The sequence below is a fragment of the Seriola dumerili genome, unplaced genomic scaffold (genome assembly GCF_002260705.1).
Source record: "Seriola dumerili isolate Sdu_G_001 unplaced genomic scaffold, Sdu_1.0 BDQW01000432.1, whole genome shotgun sequence".
In the NCBI taxonomy this organism is placed as follows: domain Eukaryota; kingdom Metazoa; phylum Chordata; class Actinopteri; order Carangiformes; family Carangidae; genus Seriola; species Seriola dumerili.
Genome location: NW_019174687.1, coordinates 1804020 through 1821808, shown reverse-complemented (window position 1 = coordinate 1821808; position 17789 = coordinate 1804020). Strand labels below are relative to the sequence as shown.

Here is a 17789-nt window from a genome sequence, read left to right as displayed (position 1 = left end):
TCTGTCTGTCTGTCTGTCTGTCTGTCTGTCTGTCTGTCTGTCTGTCTGTTCAAGTAGAATTCATTTCACTAAAATCAACAACTGCTCAACATTTACATAGATTAAATAAAGTACTGACCACAAGAGACTTGAAGCTTTGTATTAGACAGATTACTTTAGACATAATGTTCACTGTGATGCATTTGGCTGGATTAGTCTGTTGCTGAAGGTGCTTGACCTCCCACCCACTCCACAGTGTGCTGGTCAAACACAGGAGCACCTTCAGCAGCAGACCCATCCAGCCACGATGCAACACAGAGCGCCACAGGAAGTCAGTTTTGCCTGTGGCCATCGAACTTTACAACTCTTCCCTCTGAGGGTCAGTTTGACTTCATAATTTATATTTCATTATTTATACGTGTAAGAAAGTACAATTTGGAAAGTGCAATTTTAATACTCATATACTTACATATTTTTATTTACAAATTTCTATTTATGCATATATTTATCTTGTGTATATAGATGTATATGTATATATTTATCTTTATTTTTGTCTTTATCATGTTTTTTACTTCATATTCTCTATTCTTTGCTGAGGAGCAACTGTTACATAAACTAATTTCCCCTGGGGATCAATAAAGTGTTCTGATTCTGATGATTCACCGTCCTCAGAAAATGTTGAGTGTCTGCATAGTTTGGAAATTTAATGATAAATAATTGAAAATAATGCTTAATAAAGCATGTTTGATTTGTAAAACTAACTGTAATTTTTCATAGAAAGATTATGTGATTTTTATTAGATGTGGATTCTCCTTCATATCTTCTTTTAAATGCTGCTTTTTGTGCTCTTGAGCAAAGCAGGATTGAAGGAGGAGCATACAGTACAGCATATTAGCTGTTATCAAAATTATATTTTCTGTGAAATGTTTGTTTACTACTGCGTGTGTGTGTGTGTGTGTCTGTGTGTGTGTGTGTGTGTGTGTGTGTGTGTGTGTGTGTGTGTGTGTGTGTGTGTGTGTGTGTGTGTGTGTGTTCCAGGTGTACCTGAGCTATAACAATGTGTCAGCTCTGAAGATGTTAGCTGCTCGAAACAACTGGCGCCTCAGTTCTGAAAAAGACAAGGTATCTGCTGCTCTCTTCTTCTGTTCTATGTGAGGAGTTTGTTCCTGGTCCACACGAGGAGCTGGAGGTTTCATGTGACTGTTTGTTCCCAGGTTCGTCTTTACACCCTGGAGCAGAAGTCCACGCTGAGTTTCAGGGTGGAATCGGAGGTGGACGTTCCCGCTCACAGAGCCTTCTGTCTGCTGGCTGAGCTCAGCAGCAGACCGAGCTGGGACAAACATTATCAGTAATGCTTTTACACGCACACACACACACACACACACACACACACACACACACACACACATTTAGTGAAAGATCAATTGAAGCTTAAACTGTCTCTTCACTGTGTGTATAAAAGTCAGGGTTTACTGTATGAATGAGTCTGCTCAGGAAACAGGTGGAAGTTCAGAGTGTGTATTTATCAAGAGAAGGAAATCACTCCTAACAGGTCAAAAGTGCAAAAATTAAAATTTGAGGAAGCTGCAGAGTCCACACCTGTCAGGAGCTGCAGGAGATCAGAGTCCACGATAAGAAGGTTCTAAAAACATTTTTTAACAACATACGTTTTTTTTGGTACATTTATTTTAAGCCATGTGCATGTACTAAGTTAATGACCTATTGGGAAATACCACTATGAGTTGAAGCTATTCAGTAATTTTTGAATCATACTTTTGCATAGATAACTGTGGTTACTATTTACCAGACACAACAGACACTGTGTAACACTCTGGTCACACAAAAAGACATTTTGGTTTAATCTACAACAGTGAGTCAAACTTAATGCAGATGTAACATGCCTCTGTTATTTATATCAGGCACGACACTGATAATGTCATCTGTGCAGCAATAATGCGTGTACATCAGTGGCAAGATAAGATAAGGTAAACCTTTATTAGTCCCTCTGTGGGCAAAAGTTTCCGTCCCTGGGTGGGCTTGAACCACCAACCTTTCGGTTAACAGCCGAACGCGCTAACCGATTGCGCCACAGAGACAGTTGCGGCTGTTGGTGCCAGCACTGCAATGCAACGTCAATGTGTGGAGTGAACAGAGCTCCCAGTTCAAAAGATCAGTTCAGTGTTGTCCTTGTGTAGAGGACATCAGATATGAAACTGATAAGAACAGATACTACTACACTGCAAAGATGAACAAAAAGGAAGTGAGGTGTGTCCATGTGGTTGGAGCCTGTGTGAAAAGCTCCAACTATCCAGAGCCTCTTCAGCCTCTTTCTCACTGTCTCACCAAACCACATTCCTCCGCCTCTTTAGGTGGAGATGACACAGTAAAGACATTTTAACAAATGAAATCTGTCATCGTGTTGGATTTTTTCTAAAATACACACCTTTTACTAAAAGGTTGATCAGCCTTCACCTTATGGGAATGTTCCATCTGTGCCAGGCCTTTATAACATTTTCAAAAAGGTCAGAGGTCACCATTCTGAGGGCTCCTCTCAGTCTCTCTGAGCTGGACTTGTGGCTACAAAGCATAGACTGTATATAAAACATTTTCCTGAGTGTCGAGGTTGGTGAAGTCCATTTCTGAAGTGATGACAATTCTCTGTAACCCTTCTTGCTGTGGTTCTGCACTCTCTGGGAGAGCAGAGGGCGCAGAGTGTGTGTGTGTGTGTGGGGGGGGGTAAATCCACTTTCTGTAGATCTCTACAGTCGTGAGCAGAGCAGATTCCAGACCAGTTGGTGAGGCCTTCTGTTTTCCACAGCACCAGAGAACAAGCTCTTCAGGATCCCAGAGCGTTTATATTTTTCACTGAGCTACTCAAAGATAGTTTTTGTTTTCCATAATACCCAAACATATTACATCTCACACAAAAAGCACAAAAAGATCCTTTCAGCATTGGTGTGAAGAATCCAGATATTATATATATATTATTATATATATATATATATTATATATATTATATTATATTATATATATATATATACCTGCATCACTGATGATGAACAAACAACAGTTCATCATCCAGCACAAAGTTCATGTTTGTTTAATTTAGACTGGACTCTGGATTCTGGCAGGTTTGTATTTGGAAGTTTGGCCAAATAAAAACACAGGTCACACACATGGATGGTCTAATAATGTGTTAGTATAAGGTCTTATACATACAGCTACATATGCATACATATGTCTTTGAGGAGGTTTGTACTGTCTAACTATATATCAGCATTAAAACCACGTCAGGTAAATTGCAGTTTTTACACTTGTCTTTACACAGATTAAAGAAAGGAGATAAAATGTGTTAGTTATGGAGCTGTAGAGATTCTGGTCGTGGATTTTATTACCTAGACAGAGCAAGGTTTTCCTTTTCTTCCTGTTCCCAGTTTGTATGCTAAGCTAAGATGAGCTAACCATTTCCTGGCTGTAGCTTCATGTTTATCATACAGGCATGAAAGTGATGTTAATGTTTTCATCTAACTCTAAGCAAGAAAGAAAATTAGTGCAATTCCCCAAATGTGGAACTGCGCCTTTAACAATGCAGTCTGTATTTCTTCACTTTATATCAAGGAAACTACATCCTCATCATCAGTGTCTTTTTGTCCCAAATCAGGAAGTGTGAGCTGATCCACCGGGTGGATGATGATGACTTCCTGTATCGTGTGGTCACCCCGTCAGTCCATCACGGTGCTCCTGGTTCTCCGACTTCAGCCAATCTTGGAGCAGGAATCCTGCAGGACTTCATCTTGCTGGCTTCCAAGAGGAAGCCGTGCAGCAGTGGGTCAGTGGAATGACAGTAACAGGTCAAAGGTCCCATCCTCTGTCCTGCAGGACTGACTGTGGATGTTGATGTGTTTCCTCCTCAGAGATCCATATGTCATCGCTCTGCGGTCAGTGTCTCTGCCCACTCACCCCCCCACTGACACATACAACAGAGGGGAGGTCCTGTGTGCTGGATTTACCATCCTGGAAAGCGAGAACAACATGTCGCTGGTGAGACAAACATCAGTTTGATTAAACAGCTGTATTTTTACACATACTCTTAACAAACTTGACTATTATCATTTGGTTCTGTTTCCAGATCAGTTACTATAACCAGGCATCTCCAGAGGTCCTCCCGTACATCTCCACTGACATCGCCGGCCTCTCCTCCTCCTTCTACCACACCTTCTGCTCCTGCAGCCAGTACCTGACTGAGAACAGGCTGCAGCTCACCTCTGAGGAGCAAACTGACCAATACCAGGCAAATCCAGACAGTCTCACCTCTGAGGATGAAGCTGACAGTGTGTCAGTGGTCCTCCACAGCACCCAGCTGTAGACAGGCAGCGGTACTCTCCAGGCCAGTTTACATCACCTAGTGTAGGGTGAAGTCCGTCTGCTGTTTTCACACAAGGTTTGATTCATACTGTCAAAGTGTTCACAGTGAGCACAGGAGGATATTGGCATTAAAACTTTTTAAACTTTGTTTTTTTAATAGGAGTGAGAGATCACATCAGAACAGATCAGTTAAAAAAGATCACAGTAAAGTGAGTAAAGAAAAACTGCCTTAGACACTTTAATATTCAGAGCTGGATGTAAGACACACACCTGGGCTGTATTCTCTAAACATTTTATGTCGCTAAGAGTTCTCCTGAGTCACACTTAAAGTTTGTAACTCAAAGTTTTTCATGAATCCTCTTCACAAAGCTTTCACAACTCTGAGAGTCAGACTCTGTGGCTATGGCTTACAAAGAACCTGGTGCCTCAAAAGAGCCTGTGCAACATCCTGCAGTAATGAATAAAAATAACTGTCACAGATAAACAAATATAGACCTAAATATGGTAGAAATTCAATAATAGCGGATGAGGTGCTGTTTTAAGTAGTGCATTTCCCAAATGCATCTGTATGATGATGTTTGTATGAACCCGGCACTTCAATTAAAAAAAATCAGCACATTTAGTGTTTCCTGATTTGCCCCTCCCATACCTGTCTGTTCACTGCCACAGTTTAAATTCTGTGTAAAATTTTAAAAGATCTAAAGCTGTTTGAGATGTTGCTTCATTGTTGAGCTGTGTGCACCTCAACTCAGCCCATTCTCTCTCTTTCTCTCTCTCTCACTCACACACACACACACACACAAAAATTAGTCCTAAAGTTAGGACTAACACACCCCGTATTTTTCAGGAGCTACTTATGCTTTGTGAATACAGGCCCTGATTTCAAAATAAAGTCTTGTTCAATATTAATTATTCTGTTTGGACACAAGTAAAACTGTGAGACGTGTCATTCAGGATTAGTTCATCTGTTTTCAGTCTTGTAAATGTAATTGTAAATCTACAGTTGGGTTGTTTGTGGGTTTTTATTTTGACAAACACTAACAGTGGTACGACAGTGCTGACAGCGGTTAGCACAAGGAACTTCTTTCTTTTATATGAAGACATTGATGCTTTCATAGGACTTTAATAAAGTGTTCTTAACATGATATGTTTGTTTGTGTTCTTGCTGTCAGATAAACTACAGAACAGCTTCTAATCACTTCACTGTGTTGTGTCACTTCATATTGGAGTCAGTTTGATGGCAACATGTCATAAAGAACTTTTGACTATAACTAAACATTGGTTTTACTTCATGTCATTTTTCCCAATGATGCTTTTAATTTGTGACACATTTTATTTCATAATGTGACTTTTCATGACAGTGATGATGTCACCACCTTCTCCCCTTGCAGCCAATCACATAATTATATACAGAGCACCTTTAATACACAAAATGTAGTTTAAAGTGCTTTACAAAATACATATCACTCAATACATTTAAAACAAAAAATGAAGTAAAATAATACACATAAACAGGACTTGAGGAAATTTGGGCACATCCATAAACTGATTGTTCTCAAAGGAGTAGTTCAGACAACTTTAATTTATCCCCCATGGGCAATTCATTTGTAGGTTCCCAGTCCATACATTCGGTTTCAACAGACGACCAACCAACCAGATATAGTTAAAATATCAGAGGAACAGTTACAATAAGTAAAACAATAAATAAAAGCAATAAATAGAACAACATATCCAATGAATTACTCTAAAATAGCAATCATTTAAAATGAGTATTGTCTGTGTTGAGCAGCCGAACAGCAGAAGGAATAAAGGACTTAGAATGAAAATATACAGACCCTTATAGCCCTCCATATGGACTGTCTGGTAACCACAATACTGGAGCCGTTTACATTTATTTCTAATGTCTGACCAGAGACACCGTCAGAGATAGAAACCAGAAGCAGATCCAGACCAAGTCCAGGCTCAGTGACCACAAACTGGCAGTCGACATAAAAAATCATGGCAACCCAAAGAAAACAGAACATGTGGTCACTGTTCAACAGGTGAGGCTGAGACAGATGCACTCAGTTCTGTAATTAAAAATGTAAATGAACTTCATGACATCTCAACACTAAAAATACTCCCAGGAGGAGACATGGGAGATATACCTAACACACACACACACACACACACACACACACACACACACACACACACACACACACACACACACACACACACACACACGCCAAGAAAGCACCTTTAAGACTCTATGTTGAACCCACACACTAAAGGAGCAGATACAGTAGATCACTGTTTTCTGCAGCTTTTAGTCGACATGTATTTCAGATAGGCTGCAAACACTTACCTCTTCACCTCTAATGTAAGTTCATCTCCAGATGATATCTACACAGCTGAGCAAAGAAAACATCTGGAACCATTATCACAAAAAATATTATATGCTGATTGGATCAGGTTACTCAAAGGCAATAAAAATGTCACTAGCATTAAAGATATTCCATGAATTAATTTTTTTCTAATTTTGCCACTTTCTACAAGGACTGCTAGTTGTTGGTTTACAAATTATTTCTCTCTCTCGCTCTTTAAAAAACGTAACAATCAATTAGTAATAACAGCATAAATGTATGACACGTGTATTTAAAATGTATATGTAACACTTAATTGATTATTTATTTACATTTATATTGTTTATTCATTTGTATTGTTTAATTGTAACATACTATATGTAATATTTGAATCATCTGTAAACATGTTTTAGTTCATGCCAATAAAGTTATTTGAATTAAACAAGTAAAAACTGGGATTATTTTTTCTTTATTTACTGATTTCTAAATATCTATGTTGAATCGAACAACACACATATTTGTGATTACCATGGTGGTTACCTATGGTAGTTACACAGGAATGGGCCCGGGGCGTCACGTTGCTATGGCAACTCAGAAGCGAAGCCATATAACAACGCTAGAATCATGTCTACGTCGGTGGCGAAGGAAGAAAGAAAGAAGAGACGTACTTTGGTGCTGAGGCCGTAAGTACATTTGTTCATAGGAAGTCATTAAAAGCAAACAGTCGCTGTGGTACTTCACTGTCTCAGCTCCTCTGTGTTACTTCACTGTCTCAGCTCCTCTGTGTTACTTCACTGTCTCAGCTCTTCTCGAGCTCAGAACGTCTCCGTGTCCGGAGCTCATGGACTCAACCAGAGACACACCAACAGCGTCGCCGGGTCCTGCAGCCGGAGAAGCTTCAGTCTGGGCGGAGGCAGCAAAGTTCTGGAAAAGAGCGTCGTTCAGACTCCTAGACAAGCGGCTCGGGTGATTTAACCATGGGATACACGCTACACATAAATGATGCGTTCAGGTGCTCCTCGGTTTGTCCCATTTGCCGAATAGAGAAGTCGTTCTACCGAATGAACTGTGTTCATGTGTTTACGGTCTGAATGTGGAAACAACATCAATGTTACAAAGATGCCTAAAATAACTTTTCTAACTAATCATATCATTCTTCACGGACGGCAACCACCGGTTACAACCTAGGGGCATATTACAAATTAAATTTTAGCCAGAAAAATGATATGCAATACGTGAATTTGAATGATTAATCAAAAGTTTGTCACCATTAACCATCAACCAAACATTCACTTTCGTCTGTCGTGTTTCTGAAGGTGTGACACCACATGAATGCAGGGATAATCTTAGACCTGCGTTATTGCTGTTTATAGCTAGTCGTTTATACTGTATAGAAACTTACATTTATGTGGTGTCGGAATAATTGAAAAAATAAGTTTCCGACTGGGAAAATTTATGTGAGCAACCCCCCACGTCAGAACAACTGTGACAGTTTGTGAAACTTTTGATACAGGACATTCACCGAGTTGTGACGTCATTTACGCAGTAAAATGGTGGAATGGTGGCGGCTTCCATATATATATATATATATATATATATATATATATATATATATATATTATACGTATATAATATATATATATATACTGTTGCTCATAAAGTTGGAATAAAATATTTTTTACCTCTTTCCATGAAATGATTGTGACAATGTGATTTATTTCATTTCACCTGGGTAATTGGGGACACATAATGCAATTATTGCACCTGGTCAAAAGTGATTACTGATGCATTTATAGGAATAGGAATAAACAGAGGATTGTGTCTGAAAACAAATTATTCCAACTTTATGGTAACAGTATATATATATATATATATATATATATATAATATATATGATATATTTTTTTTTTTAATTTTAATTTTTTTGATAAAAATTGAATTTGTAATATGGAATTAGGTTGTTGTAACAGGTAGTTGCCATCTACGTAGAGTGACATAGATTACTTAGAAGAGTTATTTATCAGCAGTGACATGAATACTGGGAACAGCTATCAACGTTGTGTTATTGCTCTGAGCAATCACATCTTCTTTGTAGCGTCCATGTTGTTTCCACATTCAGACTTAAAGCACATGGCCACACCAAAGTGGGAAGAATGACTTCCCAACTCAGAAATTGGGACTGTCCTTAGAGCACACAAATGCAGCATTATCAGTAATATTGTAGCTAACTGTGGGTAATATCTCCTGTGTTTCAGGTGTTTGACGAAGAAGACAATGATGTCACTCCTCTGCCGCTGTACCAGGCAGATCCAGGATCAGTGCAGGCCAGAGCCAGCAGGTTCTTTGTGGATGAAATTTCTACTGGATCAGCATCAGACCAGACAACAGCCACGGGCAGCTTCACCATGCCGTTTTCCAGGTACCATGACAACAGGCTGATATTGGTCTACAGCAGCTGGAGCTGATCTGAGGCCATTTTCTCAATTAGGCAAACTTTGTGAAATATATGATATATGATTCAGCAGTGAATCAATAAAATCAGCTGAATGTAGGATTTATTGATAAGACATAAAATGGTAATTTTATTTTTGCAATGTGATTGTTATGGTTAAGAATGTACTAAATCATATGTAATAATAGTGGTTGTGTCTGTTTTTGTAGCTTGTGTAAAGCGTAAATTGTCACACATTCCATCTTGCTCTTTCCTCAGGTCAGTGTTTGGCAGCAGCAGAATATCCAGCCAGTCTACAATAGAGTCAATGAACGAGGAGATTGAGGACACGATCTCCAAACGAGACATGCCCATCAGCTTCCCAGGTTCACTACAATAGTTTATTTTCCTTTCATTAAAAAACAAATATACATTTTCTCTGTTTTGTTATATTGTTTATTTCTTAGTCATACATTTTTGAGATTCATCATTAACGACAATAAGTTGATTTAAAATAAGTATGAGTGAATGTCACAGTTCTCTGTAGCAGGCAGCTGTAACATACCGTTTGTGGTATTTGGTTTTTGTGTCTTTTGTTCCTTCCTCCAGATGTGCAGGGGAAAAGAGAATCTGTGAGAGAACAGCTGACAGAGGAAATGTTGAGAGAAGTCATAGATGTCTACATCTCTGAGACAGACAGCATTTCACTGCTGGACATACCCAGCACCTTGGTGTCAGTGGACGCTGATGATGCAGAGGTGATTGTGTAAGTGAAGTTCTCCTCTTCCTAAACACCTTCACTATTTGACAAAATTTGAACAAATCCAACTTTGAGTAGTGCTACTGAAAGACTTTCCCCAGAAAAGACGTGGCTGTGGAATAGAAGTGAGTTTTATCTGTTGATAAGTGATTGAAAAATGTTATTCTATTTTTTTGTTTTAACAAGCTGGTGTCATCTTCACCTTGTTTGTACAGAGTGAGGAACAATCATTACGCTGATGTCTGCAGGAATAGAATGGGCAATGATAAGTACACGGATCAATCAGTGCAGACGCTGAACGGAGCAGCTAAGAACAAACATGTCCAGAGTGACAGCATCGTCATGGTGGACACAGGTCAGCTCACAGTCTTCAAGATGCATTAAGTGACTTGGGGGCAGCGAAAAAAGCTGAAAAACTCAACACTGACATATTATCACATTATAAAGTTGCTATGTTAACAAGTCCACATACTGCTGCCTGTTTTAACATCCAGCAGATAAGGAGCATCATCATCATAAATCTAATATTAATGTTTCTTTCAGCTCTGTTTTTGGTCTCTACCAGCTCCTGAGAGAATATCCAGCTCTTTACCTGGTAAATACTTTACTATGTAAAAGCAGTGTGCTGGGTCGTGTACTGTGGGTTTGTCAGAGCTGGAAATGAGGCTGATGTGATGGGAGTGTGCTAAAACAATGAGCTAACAGAGGTTAGAAAGTCCCTTCTGTCATATGACACAGTGTACTTACAGTGTAAATATAAAAATATTGATTAGTGCTACTTTAGAGAAGTTATAATCATTATTTGTGAAAACAGTGTGACAGTGTGAAAGGGGTCACTCATAGTGATGAACCTACCAAAGATTATGAGATGAACCCACGGTTCCTCTCAGCTTTACTGAGCTTTATAGTGACTTTCACCCAAGCCTCAACCTCCAGGGCTGAAACATGAAGCCAACACTGAAGTGCAGAAACCTGCAGTTCCTCTAATGACCACTAGAGTCTGGCTCCGACAGTGAGTCAGTCCCCATAGACTCCCATGTTAAAATGTCCAACTTTACAGCAGAAATAAACATGTTTACAGCCTGGTACAAAAACAGTTTTGGTCTCTAGAGCTAATTTCCTCCTTCATGACAACTGTTTATATAACTCACCTGTTTACATTTTATTAAGGCTTAAAGTTATGGAGAATTGAGGGTGTGGCCACATTGAGTGACAGGTGGGTGAGCATATGCATTCCAACCATGCACCAAAGTCTCAGCTCCACATGCCCCTCCTCCTTGACCATTTTTGGATTAGCTGGAAGTTAGGGGCGGTGTCAGACACTGCCAAGATGGCGATGGTGGAGCAGCTCACTCGGAGTTTCAGAAACCTGTGGGTGATGTCACAGAGGCAAAGTCCATCTTTGTTTGCAGTCTATGGTCTCAGCTCATTGTTTATCTGTCCAGAGACAACTTCACTGTCCTGGTTGACTGTCACTGCTCTCATAGTTGTTTTCAGCAGCAGCAGCAGCAGCAGCAGCAGCTGTTTTCAGAGGAAAAGTCAGACTCAGTCAGAGAGCAGCTGGTGAACATAGTGGAGCATTTAGCAGCTAACGAGCTAGATATTTCCCTCAGGACCTAAATTTGACAGAATATTGGACTCAGCTGACTAGACACACAACTCTGAATGAATGATAATGTTGCTCAGAAAACAACTATAATAACTTAGATATGTCAATGCTGTGTAACAAGTTGTTTTTGCTGCCCCCATGTAGCCAGAATAACCTGTTTTTATAGGTTTAAAGTGGATGACAGGCAGTGATTGTTTTTACAGTCTTATAGCTGCATTAACTGATGCTCGTGCAGTTCCACTGATTGGCTGTTGGTGGCAGTGACTGCAAAGACAGTGAAGAAGAAGACTGCTAGCTAGCAAACCTAAATGTAATTGAAAATGTTTTTATTTTCATGAGTAAGTGAATGCATTCAACACATTTGTGAGGCATCAAAGATACAGTTTTTTGGTGGAGTCCAAGTCCAAGGTAAGGTCTCTAAATGTCTTGTTTTGTCCGACCAACTGTCCTTAACCCAGAGACATTCAGTTTACTAGAACAGAAGAGAAAGAAAACCTGAAAATATTCACATTCAGAAAGCTCAAATTAATTAATATTTATGTCAGGCCGAGACTCAAAGCAGGACTCAGATGCAGAGATGTTAGAAAACCAAAGGCTTTTATTGAATTCACTGGAGACCTCAGACAGAGTGACAAAGCAATGGCTATGAAAAAAAAACTAGACACTAGACTCTGAATCTTAGGAACAAAAAACACTCCAGGAGGAGGAAAAAGGAACTACTCAAAAGAAACAAACCAATAAACACAAAACGCTCCGTACAGAGGAAAATCCTGACTATATAAAAATAAACCAAAACAATAATCTACTCATGCTACTAAGCGGAGGATCTAGAATAATAAATAACTGGGCTACATGAAATGAAANTGTAACAAGTTGTTTTTGCTGCCCCCATGTAGCCAGAATAACCTGTTTTTATAGGTTTAAAGTGGATGACAGGCAGTGATTGTTTTTACAGTCTTATAGCTGCATTAACTGATGCTCGTGCAGTTCCACTGATTGGCTGTTGGTGGCAGTGACTGCAAAGACAGTGAAGAAGAAGACTGCTAGCTAGCAAACCTAAATGTAATTGAAAATGTTTTTATTTTCATGAGTAAGTGAATGCATTCAACACATTTGTGAGGCATCAAAGATACAGTTTTTTGGTGGAGTCCAAGTCCAAGGTAAGGTCTCTAAATGTCTTGTTTTGTCCGACCAACTGTCCTTAACCCAGAGACATTCAGTTTACTAGAACAGAAGAGAAAGAAAACCTGAAAATATTCACATTCAGAAAGCTCAAATTAATTAATATTTATGTCAGGCCGAGACTCAAAGCAGGACTCAGATGCAGAGATGTTAGAAAACCAAAGGCTTTTATTGAATTCACTGGAGACCTCAGACAGAGTGACAAAGCAATGGCTATGAAAAAAAAACTAGACACTAGACTCTGAATCTTAGGAACAAAAAACACTCCAGGAGGAGGAAAAAGGAACTACTCAAAAGAAACAAACCAATAAACACAAAACGCTCCGTACAGAGGAAAATCCTGACTATATAAAAATAAACCAAAACAATAATCTACTCATGCTACTAAGCGGAGGATCTAGAATAATAAATAACTGGGCTACATGAAATGAAAATTACTCTTAACGAGGAAAAACAAAGATCTATGAAGATATGCTAAGGCAAGAATTATAAACAAAAAAATCACTCTTAACAAGGAAAAACAAACGGCTATGAACTTAAAAATACAGACTGTAAAGCACACATACACTTGCCTGTCATCCACTTTAAACCTTATAAAAACAGGTTATTCTGGCTACATGGCGGCAGCAAAAACAACTTGTTTACACAGACATTGACATATCTAAGTTATATTATAGTGTTTTCTGAGCAACATTATCATTATTCAGAGTTGGTGTGTCTAGTCAGCTGAGTCCCAATATTCTGTCAAATTTAGGTCCTGAGGGAAATATCGAGCTCGTTAAGCTGCTAATATGCTCCCACTATGTTCACCAGCTGCTTCTACTGACTGAGTCTGACTTTTCCCTCTGAAAACCAGCTGTGCTGCTGCTGCTGCTGCTGCCTGCTTTGAAAACAACTATGAGAGCAGTGACAGTCAACCAGGACAGTGAAGTAGTTTCTCTGGACAGAATAAACAATGAGCTGAGACCATAGACTTGCAAACAAAGATGACGACTTTGCTCGGCTGCTGATGTACATCACCCACAGGTTTCTCGAAAATCCGAGTGAGCTGCTCCACCATCCGCCATCTTGGCAGTGTTCTGACACCGCCCTCCCCCTAATACTTCCAGCACTATCCAAAAATGGTTCAAAGGAGGAGGGGCATGTGGAGCTGAGACTTTGGTGCATGGTTTGGAATGCATATGCTCACCACCTGCTTCACTCAATGTGGCCACACCCTCATTCTCCATAACTTTAAGCCTTAATAAAATGTAAACAGGTGACTTATATAAACAGTTGTCATGAAGGAGGAGAATTAGCTCTAGAACCAAAACTGTTTTTTGTACCAGCTGTAAACATGTTTATTTCTGCTGTAAAGTTGGGACATTTTAACATGGGAGTCCTATGGGGACTGACTCACTGTGAGCCAGACTCTAGTGGTCATATGTTGAGAACTGCCAGGTCTGCACTTCACGATGTTGGCTTTCATGTTTCAGCCCTGCTGAGTTGGGCTTGGGTGAAAGTCACTATAAAAGCTCCTAAAGCTGAGAGGAACGCGCGGTTCATCTTCATACTTTGTGTAGGTTCATCACTATGAGTGACCCCTTTCACACTGTCACACTGTTTTCACAAATAATGATTATAACTTCTCTAAAGTAGCACTAATCAAGTATTTATATTTACTACTGTAGTACACTGCTCTCATTAGTAGAAGACTCTCTAACCTCTGTTTAGCTCTTGTTTTAGCACACTCCCATCACATCAGCCTCATTTCCAGCTCTGTACAAACCCACAGTACACGACCCAGCACACTGCTTTTACATAGTAAGAGATTTACCAGGTAAAGAAGCTGGATATTCTCTCAGGAGCTGTAAAACAAAACAGAGCTGAAAGAAAAATTAATATTAGATTTATGATGATGATGCTCCTATCTGCTGGATGTTAAAACAGGACAGCAGTATGTGGACTTGTTAACATAGCAAACCTTTTATAATGTGATAATATGTCAGTGTTGAGTTTTTCAGCTTTTTGCTGCCCCCCAAGTCACTTAATGCATCTTGAAGACTGTGGAGCTGACCCTTCCACCATGATGATGCTGTCACTCTGACATGTTTGTTCTTTAGCTGCTCCGTTCAGCGTCTGCACTGATTGATCCGTGTACTTATCATTGGCCCATTCTATTCTGCAGAACTCATCAGCGTAATGATTGTTCCTCACTCTGTACAAACAAGGTGAAGATACACCAGCTTGTTAAAACAAAAAAATAGAATAACATTTTTCAATCACTTATCAACAGATAAAACTCCACTTTCTATTCCACAGCCACGTCTTTTCTGGGGAAAGTCTTTCAGTAGCACTACTCAAAGTTGGATTTGTTCAATATTTGCAAATAGTGAAGGTGTTTAGGAAGAGGAGAACTTCACTTACACAATCACCTCTGCATCATCAGCGTCCACTGACACCAAGGTGCTGGGTATCTCAGCAGTGAAATGCTGTCTGTCTCAGAGATGTAGACATCTATGACTTCTCTCAACATTTCCTCTGTCAGCTGTTCTCTCACAGATTCTCTTTTCCCCTGCACATCTGAGGAAGGAACAAAAGACACAAAAACCAAATACCAACAAACATATGTTACAGCTGCCTGCTACAGAGAACTGTGACATTCACTCATACTATTTAAATCAACTTATTGTCGTTAATGATTGAATCTCAAAAATGTATGACATAAGAAATAAAAAATATAACAAAACAGAGAAAAATGTATATTTGGTTTTTTAATGAAAGGAAAAATAAAACTATGTAGTGTAGAACCTGGGAAGCCTGCATGGCCGAATAGTCTGAGCGGTTGATGAGATGTACGTCCTCAGCGATTCAGTCCTCTGTCATTGTGACTCTATTGTGAGACTGGCTGGGATATTCTGCTGCTGCCTAATCAGCTGACATGAGGAACAGAGCAACGATGAATGTGTGACATTTACGCTTGAGTTGATGACACAAGCTACAAAAACAGACTGCACAACTCACTGATTATTACCATGATGTATGTTAGTACATTCTGAACCATAAAATGCAGCATTGCAAATATAGAAAATTACCATTTAATGGTCTTATCAATAAATCCTACATTCAGGTGATTGATTGATTGACTTCACTGCTGAACTAGTATATGCATATATTTCAACAAACGTTGCCCTAATTGCGAGAAAGGTCCTCAGTAGCTCCAGCTGGCTAGGTGAAACAATATTGCAGGTGTTGCTATGGTGACCTGGAATAACGCATGGTGGAAGCTGCCTGTGCGCTTGGTTGTCTGGCTGCTCGGCATGCTGATTCGCAGGTAAGAAAATGTGGTATCCACAAAGAACTGCTGGGCTCTGCCTGCACTGAGATCCTGGATCTGCCTGGGTACCACAGGGGCAGGAGCGGAGTGACCATCATTGTCTATCTTGCGTGCAAAACACCTGCAACAACACAGAGATATTTCACCCAGCAGTTAGCTACAATATATTACTGATAATGCTTGCAGTTTTGTGGTGCTCATAGAGACAGTCCCAATTTCTGATTTGGAGAGTCATTCTTCCCACTTTGAGGTAGTGGCCATGGTGGCTTTAAAGTGCTGAATGTGGAAACAACATAGGACGCTACAAAATAAGATGTGGATTGCTGCAGAGCAATAACACAACGTGATAGGGCTGTTGCCCAGCTAGTGTCATGTGCACTGCTGGATAAAGACTCTTGCTAAGTAACTGCTATGTACTGCTACGTAGACTGGCAACCTACCTGTCTACAAACAAGCCTAGATTCCATATTACAAATTCGAATTTTGATCAGAAAAAATTGAAAAATTGAAAAAAACAATATATAATATTGATATATGATATGATATAGCTATATATAGTATGAACTATTACTGTTCCAATAAAAGTTTGGGAATAATTTGTTTTCAGACACGAATCCTCTGTATTATTCCTATGTCCTATAGAATGCATCAGTAATATCACTTTTGACGCAGGTGCAATAAATTGCATTATGTGGCCCAATTAACCGCGGTGAAGATGAAATAAATACACTTGTCACAATCATTTGCATGGAAAGAGGTAAGAAAATTATTTTATTGCACAACTTTTATGAGCAACAGTGTATATATATACCACTCATATAGTTAGTATATATGGCATATATATATGATATATGATACGTATATATATAATATAGTAGTATGATTGGAAGTGCCGCCACCGGTTGTGCGAACCCATTTTACGTGCGTAAGTAGAACGTCACAACTGCGGTCGAATGTCTTGTATCAAAAGGTTTCACAAACTGTCACAGTTGGTTCTGGCACTGATCCGTTCGCGCGCGCTGTTGGCTCACATAAAGTTTCCGCGCAGGTCGAGAAACTTAGGTTTTTCAATATTCCGACACTCCGACATAAATGTTGTACCAGTGTGTCTGTGATACAGTATAAACGACTAGCTATAAACAGCATGAACGCAGGTTTGGAAGATGTAGTCCCTGCATTCATCGTGGTGTCACAAGCCTTCAGAACTCACGACAGACGGAAAGTGATATGTTTGGTGATGTGTGTAATGGTCGGACAAACTCTGATTGAATATGGTCAAATTGCACGTTATGGGTGCAATATCATTTTGTCTTGGCTTAAATGTTAATGTTGGTAATATGGCGCCCTAGGTTGTAACCGGTGGTTGCCGTGCCGTGAAGAATGCTATGTATTTAGTTAAGAAAAGTCGGGATTTGTAGGGCATCTTTGTAACATTGATGTTGTTTGCCACATCAGACCGTAAACACAATAGAACACAGTTCATTGCTGTAGAACACCTGTCTCTATCGGCAAATGGGACAAACCGAGGAAGCAGCACCTAACGCATCATTTGATGTGTAGCGTGTATCCCAATGTTTGAAAATCACCCGAGAGCCGCTGGTCTGAGAGTCTGAACGACGCTGCTTTCCACCGATGACGGGTACTTTGGCTGCCTCCGCGCCAGACTGAAGCTTGCTGCCGGCTGCACGACGCAGCGGCACAGCTGTTAGGGTCGTGTCTGCTGTTGAGTCCATGGAGCTCCGGACACGGAGACGTTCTGAGCTCAGAGAAGAAGCTGAGACTAGTGAAGTAACCACAGAGAG

The 17789-nt window shown here is 39.8% G+C and overlaps 2 protein-coding genes and 1 non-coding gene across 3 annotated transcripts in view; 2 read left to right on the top strand and 1 right to left on the bottom strand.

The window, feature by feature from the left end:
- The window catches only part of LOC111233887 (acyl-coenzyme A thioesterase 11-like), a 24784-nt gene extending 19295 nt beyond the window's left edge, over positions 1-5489 (top strand). Inside the window, exons 13-17 of the mRNA XM_022761797.1 lie at positions 1018-1101; positions 1194-1327; positions 3641-3808; positions 3894-4020; positions 4109-5489. Of these exons, the coding sequence (XP_022617518.1) occupies positions 1018-1101; positions 1194-1327; positions 3641-3808; positions 3894-4020; positions 4109-4345 (750 nt within the window). The 3' untranslated portion in view covers positions 4346-5489. The remainder of the gene's footprint in view (positions 1-1017; positions 1102-1193; positions 1328-3640; positions 3809-3893; positions 4021-4108) is intronic.
- Positions 2002-2075, bottom strand: trnan-guu. Its single transcript has one exon. It is a non-coding gene; the product is annotated as a tRNA-Asn (tRNA).
- A 1824-nt stretch (positions 5490-7313) lies between the features above and the next one.
- LOC111233831 (WD repeat-containing protein 78-like) overlaps positions 7314-17789 on the top strand; it is a 17045-nt gene continuing 6569 nt past the window's right edge. The window contains exons 1-6 of the mRNA XM_022761735.1: positions 7314-7372; positions 7493-7655; positions 8945-9108; positions 9400-9506; positions 9730-9886; positions 10096-10235. Of these exons, the coding sequence (XP_022617456.1) occupies positions 7314-7372; positions 7493-7655; positions 8945-9108; positions 9400-9506; positions 9730-9886; positions 10096-10235 (790 nt within the window). The remainder of the gene's footprint in view (positions 7373-7492; positions 7656-8944; positions 9109-9399; positions 9507-9729; positions 9887-10095; positions 10236-17789) is intronic.